We start from the raw sequence: 11,681 nt of genomic DNA on the forward strand, positions 1-11,681 counted from the left end.
CCAACAATATCTGTGACTGATGTTCAAACAAAAAAAACATGTGAAATGTGTGAGCGATAGAGACACTGTTAGCTAAAGGACTTTTTAATGATTAATACTATTACCATGTGTAACCTGATCATTATTTTTTGCAGTTAATGAAATTTTTTTTAAATAATAATTATTTGAAGTTTCGAAGTGTTTTGCTGTCCTCCACCATATGACACTGAATCTCAGATTGTCAATCCTGGATGATATGCTGGATTAATGGATGATCCTTAATTCTTATCTGTTCTTTTCACATACAGGTCCAGAGGAGAAGGCCATGGTCAAGGTTGAAGACACTGAGGAGGAGGCGTCTTCATCTGATCATGTGCTTTCTCCAGTGTCTAGTTCAGGCTCTGTCACCAGCTCTCTTACTGAAGGGTAACATAAGACTTACACAGCATAAAACTCTTTGTAATAGATGTTTGTACTCATGTGTCTAACCGGACTTATTGTTTTGATATATTTGTCGGATCAGGAGTTCCTCTGTTGTTGATGACTGGAGTGAGGTTGAGCCCCTCAGCATGGAACCAGTGCTGTCTCTGCCGTGGATCGGTGAGGTGGTCCCCAGAGATGAAATGAAGCCACCGGCCCCCGTGAAAGGTGTGAACGCACTTGATTTAGTTAGTATATTTGTGAAAATAATTTTGTTGTCATCAAGTTTTTTAATTTAACCTCTTTGCTTCATTCTCAGAAGGTTTTCCAGAATGGAAAGACCTCTGGTACACGGTGGACTTCAGTGCATCTCGTAAGGAGACCACCACACCACCATCCACAAGTGCAGGCGGCACACATCAGGTGAGATTCTGTCTGTTTGTCTCATTTTCAGAGAGTTTTTATAGAGAGGAATTAATGTAATCACAAAAGTAAAACATCACATTTCAATATCAGCCAGAGTGTTTAACAGTAACTAACACATAACCTAACTGATGATGATGTGATTTCTAGGAGAACATCAAGGACCCAAAGACTAAAGATCTCAAGGCGAGGGCGGAGATTTTAGTCTTTGATGTGGTCCGTTTCTTCGGATGTGGTTATGTTTCTGCAGAATTCCGGTAAGGACTCACAGATCTTCAGTTGTTTTGTTGCAGTAACATTTTTGTGTTTTGACATCCAGCGATTAAGTCACGCTGATCAAATGCCTAATTAATTGTTAGAGAGCCGAGATAGTTTACAATGATAATTTTTCTCCCATGCAGATTTAAGGTAGGGCGAACATTGGTGGACTTTGCCCTGACCTCTGAGGAGGCATGTAGTCTCGTGAGGAAGACTTTGGACCGGGAGATGCTCCGTCTTCGTAAAGAAGAGAGTTCGCCCCAGAAATTGATTCACCTTTACAGGTTCATAAAGAGGTATGAAGATCTTTCTCCTGCCACATCTGTCAAGAATGTTTTTCAGTTGGCAAACAATGATGATAACAAAAGCGAATCAGTACATTAGAAGTCATACAATTTAGATTGATGCTGCGCTTAAAGCGAATCTTATTAATGTATTCAGTTTGGGCAAATGTATTCTTCCATTTCTTATAGATTTAGTTACAATATGTTAGTTTTGTCTGTATGCAAAAATAAACAGCAATTGCTTAAGCACTAAAATCATTGCAGAAACGGTACTCACAGTTTTTCCTATGCGTTCCTAGGTATCCCATGATTTTTGTAGGCATGAAGTGCCAACTTTCTTCATGGGTCCTTGAGGATCTTTATGATTCAGACCTCTCTTCGGAGGATGAATCTGATGAGGTTGTACCTGCTGCTGCCCCTGCTCCTGCTGACCCTCCAGCAGTGATCCTTCCCTCTCCACCTCCTGCACCTGCACCTGCTCCTGCTGACCCTCCAGCAGTGGTCCTTCCCTCGCCACCTCCTGCACCTGCTCCTGCTGACCCTCCAGCAGTGATCCTTCCCTCTCCTCCTCCTGCACCTGCACCTGCTCCTGCTGACCCTCCAGCAGTGGTCCTTCCCTCTCCTCCTCCTGCACCTGCTCCTGCTGACCCTCCAGCAGTGATCCTTCCCTCGCCACCTCCTGCACCTGCTCCTGCTGACCCTCCAGCAGTGATCCTTCCCTCTCCTCCTTCTGCACCTGCTCCTGCTGACCCTCCAGCAGTGATCCTTCCCTCTCCTCCTGCACCTGCTCCTGCTGACCCTCCAGCAGTGATCCTTCCCTCGCCACCTCCTGCACCTGCTCCTGCTGACCCTCCAGCAGGGGTTCTACCCTCCTCTAGTGTGTCTCAGTAAGTTAAACAAATTGTGTCAATTTTTATCTGTTACTATTATAATATTACAAGTAGCTGCCGGTAAATGTTTGCAGAAAAAGTTCTTAACAATATATTTAAATGTGTTTTAGATCTTCACCTCCGGATGGGTCGACTGCTCCAGTTGAGACGCCTCAGCCCCAGACGCCTCCATCCTCTCAGGTAGATTGTGAACATAATTGGTGTTAATAATAATGAAAAAGTAGTTTCATGTAAATGTTTTATTTCTGATTGTTTTACTTACAGCAAAATAAAGCTGACGAGGTGGAGAACATGGAGGTGGAGACTAGTTTACCATCTCCGTAAGTTTATCAAAGTCTCTATAACTTCATCTTTAACCAGTCTAGTATTACCTTTAGCTGTGTTTTTTAATCTTCTTCAGTAAACTTAATATTTTTTTTTAAATGTTTGCAGAAACAGTTCTTAACAATATATTTAAATGTGTTTTTAGACCTTCACCTCCAGATGGGTCAACCCCTCCGGTTGCGGCGCCTCAGCTACAGACGCCTCCATCCTCTCAGGTAGATTGTAAACATTATTAGTGTTAATATAAATGATAAAATAGTTTCATGTAAATGTTTTAAATCTGATTGTTTTACTTACAGCTAAATAAAGCTGACGAGGTGGAGCACATGGAGGTGGAGACTAGTTATTCATCTCCGTAAGTTTATCAAAGTCTCTCTAAATTAATCTGTAACCAGTCTAGTATTACCTTTAGCTGTGTTTTTTAATCTTCTTCAGTAAACTTAATATTTTATTGTTTAAATGTTTGCAGAAACAGTTCTTAACAATATATTTAAATGTATTTTTAGACCTTCATCTCCAGATGGGTCAACCCCTCCGGTTGCGGCGCCTCAGCTACAGACGCCTCCATCCTCTCAGGTAGATTGTGAACATTATTAGTGGCAATTTTAATGTAGAAGTAGTTTCATGTAAATGTTTTAAATTTCTTATTGTTTTACTTACAGCAGCATAACGCAGACGAGGTGGAGGACATGGAGGTGGAGACAAGTTTAATATCTCCGTAAGTTTATCAAAGTCTCTCTAAATTCATCTGTAACCAGTCTAGTATTACCTTTAACTGTTTTTTAAATCTTTTACAGTAAACTTAATATTTTATTGCTGAAATGTTTGCAGAAACAGTTCTTAACAATATATTTAAATGTGTTTTAGACCTCCACCTCGAGATGGCTCAACCGCTCCGGTTGCGCCTCCCCAGCCCCAGACGCCTCCATCCTCTCAGGTAGTTTGTGAACATTATTAGTGTTAATTTTAATGATAAAGTACTTTCATGTAAATGTTTTAAATCTCTAATTGTTTTACTTACAGCAAACTGGTGCAGACAAGGCGGAGGACATGGAGGTGGAGACTAGTTTACCATCTCCGTAAGTTTATAAAATTCTCTCTAAATTCATTTTTAACCAGTCTAGTATTACATTTAGCTGTGTTTTTAAATCTTTAACAGTAAACTTAATATTTTATTGTTTAAATATTTGCAGAAACAGTTCTTAACAATATATATAAATGTGTTTTTAGACCTTCACCTCCAGATGGCTCAACCGCTCCAGTTGCGCCTCCTCAGCCCCAAACGCCTCCTCAGCCCCAAACGTCTTCATCCTATCAGGTAGATTGTGCCAATTTTTTGTGCCAATTTTAATGATAAAGTAGTTTCATGTAAATAAGTCTTTAGCAGAACTTTTGTTAATTTTAATTTGTTTTAATAAATGTGTTTTAAATCTAAAATTACAGCAAAGTAATGAGATGGAGCTGACATCAATAATGGCCAGACTCTGTCTCACAGAAACTGATATTAAAGCTCAGTAAGTTTATCATAGTCTGTCTGTTTTAGACTTTACATTTTTTATTTGCACAAATGTTTACAGAAACAGTTCTTAACATTATTTTTAAATGTGTTTTAGACCTTCACCTCCGGTTGGGTCAACCGCTCTGGTTGCGTCTCCGCAGATGCCTCCTCAGCCCCAAACGCCTCCTCAGCCCCAAACGCCTCCTCAGCCCCAAACGCCCCCTCAGCCCCAGCCGTCTTCATCCTCTCAGGTAGATTGTGAACATTATTATTAGTGTCTATTTTAATGTTAAATTGTTTCATGTAAATTAGTCTTTAGCAGAACTTCTGTTAATTCTGGTAAATTTGTTTTAATAAATGTGTTTTAAATCTAAAATTACAGCAAAGTAATGAGATGGAGCTGACGTCAATAATGGCCAGACTCTGTCTCACAGAAACTGATATTAAAGCTCAGTAAGTTTATCATAGTCTGTCTGTTTTAGACTTTACATTTTTTATTTGCACAAATGTTTACAGAAACAGTTCTTAACAATATATTTATATGTATTTATAGACATTCATCTCCTCACGGGCTGTTGGCGGAGGTCACGCCACCTCAGGCCCAGTAAGTTTTATCAAAATCTCTCTAAATTCATCTGTAACCAGTCTAGTATTACTTATATTAAAATGATTAATGCTTATATATTACATACTTTATTTTTTACAGTAAAGTTAAATGTTATCAGAAACAGTTCTTACAGTATCTTTATTTGTATGTGTAGACTTTCACCTCCTCACAGACAAGCGCCTCCTCCCGCCTCACCTCCACAGCGTTGCGCTTTTAAGCGTCCGCCTCCTCCGTCACAGGTAGATTTAAACCGAAGCCTTCAGCAGAACTCAATATTCATTTTAATTTGTTTTAATATACGTGTATTTAATCTTCAGGATGAGATGAAGCCGACGCCAAAGACGGACAGTCGGAATAGGCTGTTGGCTGAGGTCACGCCTCCTCCGGCCCAGACGCCATCATCCGCTCAGGTAGATTTAACCAAAGACCTAAATGTTATTTGTGACAATTTCATTGAGAATTTCATTTCTTTTATTAAATCTTTGATTGTTTTATTTACAGCAAAATAAAGTAGACACTGCCGTGGCCGACTGTTCTTTAGTTTCTCAGTAAGTCTTTATTTCAGCATTAACCTGTTATATTACATTTAGTTTTTTATTTGAGATGTTTTAGTGCTTGAATGTTTGAATTCTCACAGTGCTTTTATATGTTTATAGACCTTCAACTAATAACAGTCGGCCAATCCGGCAAGTGTATCCTCCCGCCTCTCTTCCTAAACGTCGTGCTGTCAAGCGTCCACCTCCTCCTTCACAGGTAGATTAAAACTGAAGTCTTTAGCAGAACTCAATGATCATTTTAATTTGTTTTAATATACGTGTATTTAATCTTCAGGATGATCCGGATGAGATGGAGCCGACGCCAAAGAGGCCCAGGCTGTCCAATACCGATATTAAAGCTCAGTAAGTTTATCATAGTCTGTCTGTTTTAGACTTTACATTTTTTATTTGCACAAATGTTTACAGAAACAGTTCTTAACAATATATTTATATGTATTTATAGACATTCATCTCCTCACGGGCTGTTGGCGGAGGTCACGCCACCTCAGGCCCAGTAAGTTTATCAAAGTCTCTTTAAATTCATCTCTAACCAGTCTAGTATAATTTACGTTTAGCTGTGTTTTTACATTTTTTACAGTAAAGTTATCAGAAACAGTTCTTACGGTATCTTTATTTGTATGTGTAGACTTTCACCTCCTCACAGACAAGCGCCTCCTCCCGCCTCTCCTGCTCAGCGTCGTGCTGTCAAGCGTCCGGCGTCTTCACAGGTAGATTAAAACTAAAGGCTTAAGCAGAACTCAATGATCATTTTAATTTGTTTTAATATACGTGTATTTAATCTTCAGGATGATCCGGGTGAGATGGAGCCGACGCCGAAGAGAAAGAGGCTAAATGGGCTGGCGGCTGAGGTCACGCCTCCTCCGGCCCAGACGCCATCATCCTCTCAGGTAAATTTAACCGTTTAGACCTAAATGTTATTAAGTGACAATTTCATTGAGAATTTAATTTAATTTATTAAATCTTTGATTGTTTTATTTACAGCAAAATAAAGCAGACGCTGGGGAGGTCGACTGCTCTTCTGTGCCTCAGTAAGTCTTTATTTCAGCATTAATCTTTGTTAAACTACATTTAGTTTTTTATTTAAGATGTTTTAGCGATTGAATGTTTGAAATTCTCACAGTACTTTTATATGTGTTTATAGACCTTCACCTCCTCAGAGACATATGCCTCCTCCCGCCTCTCGTCGCCGTCTTTGGCGTCCGGCTCCGTCTTCACAGGTAGATTTAAAGCGAAGGCTTTAACAGAACTAAATATTCATTTTATTTTGTTTTAATATACGTGTATTTAATCTTCAGGATGAGATGGAGCCGACACCAAAGAGGGCCAAACTTAAAAGGCTGTCGGCTAAGGTCACGCCGCCTCCGGCCCAGACGCCATCATCCGCTCAGGTAGATTTAACCAAAGACTTAAATGTTATTAGTGACAATTTCATTGAGAATTTCATTTCATTTATTAAATCTTTGATTGTTTTATGTACAGCAAAATAAAGCAGACACTGCCGTGGCCGACTGTTCTTCAGTTTCTCAGTAAGTCTTTATTTCAGCATTAACCTGTTATATTACATTTGGTTTATATTTGAGATGTTTTAGTGCTTGAATGTTTGAATTTTCACAGTGCTTTTATATGTTTATAGACCTTCAACTAATAACAGTCGGCCAATCCGGCAAGTGTCTCCTCCCGCCTGTCTTCCTAAACGTCGTGCTCTTAAGCGTCCCGCTCCATCCACTTCACAGGTAGATTTATACCAGAGCCCTGAACAAAACAAATTCAATTAAAAAAGTTATTTGATGTCTTAAATCTCTGTTTGCTTTATTTGCAGGAAGCATCTGAAGGCATGGTATCAGACGCCAAGAGACCCAGACTTGATGGGTTACTTTAAAAAAAAAAAAGAGAAGAAGAAGAAGAAGAGACCCAACTTCACCTCCTCAAACCCCGAGCAGAAAATAAATAAAAATATTTTGATATTAAACAGAGTAGAGTAGTGGAGAAAACAAAAATGAGAAAGATTGTTTGTGACGCATTCATTATGTTCATTTATTGTGTCAAACTTAAATGTAATGCGATTATCAGCCGCATCAAATGAAAAGAGCAAAAATCATGATCAGGTTTTACCAACATTTCCATCATCCACTAGAAAGCACTTACAACCAAACTTACTGTAAACCTAATAAGACAAAGAACCAAGTTAGATTGAAATCACTGAGAGAGAAAGTTAACTTAGTCTAAAGTTTCTCTGTTCTCCTTTAACTCCTTTAGTAACACTAAACAGACAGATCACAGATGAGTTCAAACAGTTAACTAACTTAAAATCAATTCAAGGTCTTTACATCTTCTAACAATCTGATTACGAGGTTAAAAGATCAAAAAGGTTTTTAAACGTCTCTCTACAGCTTGACGTATAATATATGAGAGATTTCTGACTGCAGCAATAACTTATAAAACATAACACTTATTTTTATTATCATAAGAAAACATTGAAGTTTATTGGTTATGATGTGGACGACTAATATAAACATAAATCATTTCTGAAGAGTTTGTTTTGAATAAACACAGTAAATAATCTTTTATTTAATATCTAAAGGTGAAAACATCTGTAAGAGAGATCTGTAAATGAGCTGTAGACTGTTAATGTTTGTATATAGCACATGATTCACATTGTTTTCTTTATCACACTGCATTCAGGGATCTTGATGGCCACATAAAGGAGGTGATCTATAAATCAGCACAACATTTTATTCATCTGTTTCAGAGGTAAGTCATTTTATTACAAATGTTACTTTATAAAGTCACTGTTTTATTATTATAAGTCATTTAAATGATAAACATCCAGTGATGCTCTGAATGAACTGAGATTTATTGAACACACAATGTTTCTGTTCATCTCATGTTATTCTTGAGTATTTATAGAGTAATATTTCATCCTGAAGAGTCTTTAGTTTGATTAGATTTATAAAAGAGAGATCAGCTTTAACTCTGGAGGTGTAACACGGGAGGAGCGAGTCAAGAGCAAACAACACACACAAAACATTATCTCACTATCTCTTGATAACTTATGATTCACTACATGTTCATATCAATGATTAATTCATGAATTCAGCTTTAAACAAACACACACACACACACACACACAACTCCACTGTTACTTTGTTTCAGGTTTTTTTTTAGTTAATGACATTTATCTTCAGAGGACGTCTGCGCATGCGTGCACTTATGATGAGCCTTCAGCAGCACATATTCAGTGCTATATTATAATATTAAAGCAGTTTTATTAAATTTACAGATGCAAATATCAATTGCTGTCTATCTCTGTCTGTTTTCTTTTTGAAAATAAAGTCTTTTTTTAATAAAATTGATTGTTGTTTGTGATTGGACTGAATACTTTACATTTAATTATGTTCATTATTAATATATCTCCAAATATCAATGGATGCATAAATTAAACACAAGTTTCGTCTCTTGTCTTTCTATACTCTTTGGATGTATCTCATACGGCAAAAAATATATTTTCAAATATAATTTGAAATATATTTCAAAATATACAAAAAATATATGTGCTGAAATATATTTTGAAATATGTTTAAAAAAATATTTTTTACCAATATATTTTGGCCATTTTTGTATATTTTAAAATTTATTTTAAAGCATTTATATTCACGCGGCATTTGAAGAAATACTTACAAACAACAGGTTTAAAATGGTTATAATTTAATATATTTTCAACTGCAAAAAACATACTTCTAATTTGAAATATTTTAAATATATTTCAAAATATACAAAAATATATGTGCTGAAATATATTTTGAAATATGTTTTAAAAAATTATTTTTTACCAATATATTTTGGCCATTTTTTGTGTATTTTGAAATATATTTTAAAGCATTCACGCTGCATTGGAAGAAATACTTTACCAACCTGTAAACAACAGGGTTAAAAAGGTTATAATTTAATATATTTTCAACTGCAAAAAACATACTTCTAATTTTATATTTTATACATAGGCTACTTATACACTTTATACAAAGTTTTATATGTTGACCAGGAGAAAATGAAGAGTTTGGTTCCAAAACGCAATAAACACCATTTTTGAAAAAAACAAGTTACTGCCAAAATCAGCATTTTATCAGGTCAGTAGTTAAAAGTAAATTCTTAATTTTACGCAAAATCCAATATCCGCCGTGTTATTCTGTCATCTTTTCTCCCTTTTTTCCCAAAATGCGACAAACACCACTCCCCCTTTTTTACAGAACGCAATAAATCCATTTCTGATATTACAGCCCACACCGTTCACGCAATGTAAACAAACATGGCGGACGCGCTGAGTCCACGGAGTCCTAGTTTTCCTCATCTACTTTGTACTTCGTGATCAACAAACAAAACAAAATAATACTTTAATTGCATTGATAAACCTGTGATGGTTTTCTGTGATGGGAAAGAAATGTAAGCCATCAGCATCTAATAATTTCCCTGAGAGGCACTCGGGAGACGGGTGCTTGTTCTCCAGACAGCATCAAGCTTCTCATGCTAACACATTGACCCCAGAGGATCTTATGAAAAACTTTCCATAATTTTACTCAAAGTCAACGAAAATCGAGCAGGACCAAAAACATTTTACAGCTGATCGCTGTGAAAGACGTTAAGCGAAGACGTTAAGTAACCGCAATGACAGGGTTCTTAATATGACAAAGTAAGTGTTTTGATTAATAACATTAATGTTTATATTTTTAATTAGTGTGTACAACTAGTCAACTAAATGAATATAACATGGCAAAGATGAATGCACATTTATATAGGCTATTGATTCAATAGATTTATAGCATTTTGAATAAAAACTTGTCATGGATTTATTGCATTTTGTGGAAAAAATAATCTGTTTTTATAATAAATCTTTGAAAATCAACTTATGGATTTGAATTTTTTATGTTTTTATAACCTAAAGATGCTGTGTGAAAGTTTGTAACAGAAAATAGTTGTTTTCATCTTGTCACTTTCTTGGTATAGAAAACACGTTTTTACCAAAATTTGTCAAAATGGATTTATTGCGTTTTGGAACCAAACTCTTCAAATATACTTTTTGTCGTATGGGTTGTAAAATTAGAAATGCATTTGTATATGAAGGTAAAAAATAAATATTTTTAAAATCAAAAATATATTTAATTAAGCTTTACTTTCTACAAAAATGTATTTAGCATATATTTAAAACTTTTTTTGCCATATGGGGTCATATCATAATTACAATATTTTCAACAAAATGAATGCACTTTTGTTGTGTGCCACGTTTGTAACTTAGATGAGCAATTTATAACCTGTTTCACCTTCCATCATACATTTTTTAGTTGTAAATATATGTATATTTATAAACCTGTAGCATCTCCCAAAACTTCATCTTTACTCAGCATTACACCTGTTGAACACTGCTGTCCTTTATTTTTAACGTGAAAAGGGTTTTAAAACAACCTTCTACCCCATCTTTCCTTTTGATTTTTCTGTTACACTGACAACGACTTTGAGATGGATCTTGGCATTGTAAGCAACTTTTAAAAATTTGTTTTTATAAAAATATTAGTGGAACAGCATCTTTATTTAAGCTCAAAGCATATCGGACACCTGTGAACTCTGGTGCCCCCCTACGGGGGCCCGGACCCCAGGTTGGGAACCACTGGTCTAACCTACTGTTTGTCAGATTTGCTATATAGCCAAACCCTCTTTATAATCACATACAGTGCACTTTAACAAATACAGACATATTTTTATAATACACTGATGCCAAACACAGTTTTACTAAATCCCATTATTTCAAAAATGTTTAATATTTTACAAAAAAGTTTTGAGAAGTTAATTTATACACATTATTTACATTACTTACTGTTATTATTTGTATCATTTCTTGCTCTTTCCATTTACACTTACGGGTATAAACACAGCCAATTTAGCAGAGTTAAAATTACGGTGTTAATGGAAATATAAAGAGTTCGGAGTTAATTTAACACTGGATTGAGTTAAAACTATTTTATTTAACTCTATAAAAATAAAGAGTTGGTGTCAAAACATAGTGTAACCACTTTTTTAAAAAATCAACTCCTACAGTGTTTTGTTAGTGGAGTTTATTAACTCCTAGAGTGTTAAATAGAAAAGACCTCCCACTTTTTACAGCACACACTGAACCGTGTTTTTGGATGATGCAGTTCAAGCAGAAGGTCATCTCTTTTACTGTAAATGGTAAGTAAATGTAGAATAAATAACATTTTGATCAATAAAATTTGTGAGTTGTGAGGTCTTATGTTTTATATTGCTGTAAGTATCAAGTTTAACATTAAGAGTCATGTGTTATTGTCATATGAATTCGGCAGTTGAGTTTAGGTCTTAGCCTCAGATGGAGCAATTCATACTCGTATAATGTTTTTGGGAGTTTTTTGTTGTTGTTTTTTGCTTTATATGCTGTTT

The 11,681-nt window shown here is 35.9% G+C and overlaps 1 protein-coding gene across 1 annotated transcript; it reads left to right on the plus strand.

The window, feature by feature from the left end:
• The first annotated feature begins 393 nt into the window (after positions 1-393).
• On the plus strand, positions 394-5,235 carry LOC129440798 (uncharacterized). Its single transcript, XM_073866353.1, has 21 exons — positions 394-627; positions 719-822; positions 973-1,079; positions 1,224-1,376; positions 1,664-2,251; positions 2,365-2,434; positions 2,519-2,574; positions 2,724-2,793; positions 2,878-2,933; positions 3,085-3,154; positions 3,241-3,296; positions 3,446-3,515; positions 3,602-3,657; positions 3,809-3,896; positions 4,022-4,092; positions 4,192-4,327; positions 4,459-4,529; positions 4,630-4,680; positions 4,838-4,922; positions 5,001-5,093; positions 5,185-5,235. Exons 1-21 carry the CDS (start codon positions 549-551, stop codon positions 5,233-5,235), a joined length of 2,181 nt encoding a protein of 726 aa, XP_073722454.1. The 5' UTR covers positions 394-548.
• The last annotated feature ends 6,446 nt before the right edge of the window (positions 5,236-11,681 follow it).

The sequence above is a fragment of the Misgurnus anguillicaudatus genome, chromosome 3 (genome assembly GCF_027580225.2).
Source record: "Misgurnus anguillicaudatus chromosome 3, ASM2758022v2, whole genome shotgun sequence".
In the NCBI taxonomy this organism is placed as follows: Eukaryota; Metazoa; Chordata; class Actinopteri; order Cypriniformes; family Cobitidae; genus Misgurnus; species Misgurnus anguillicaudatus.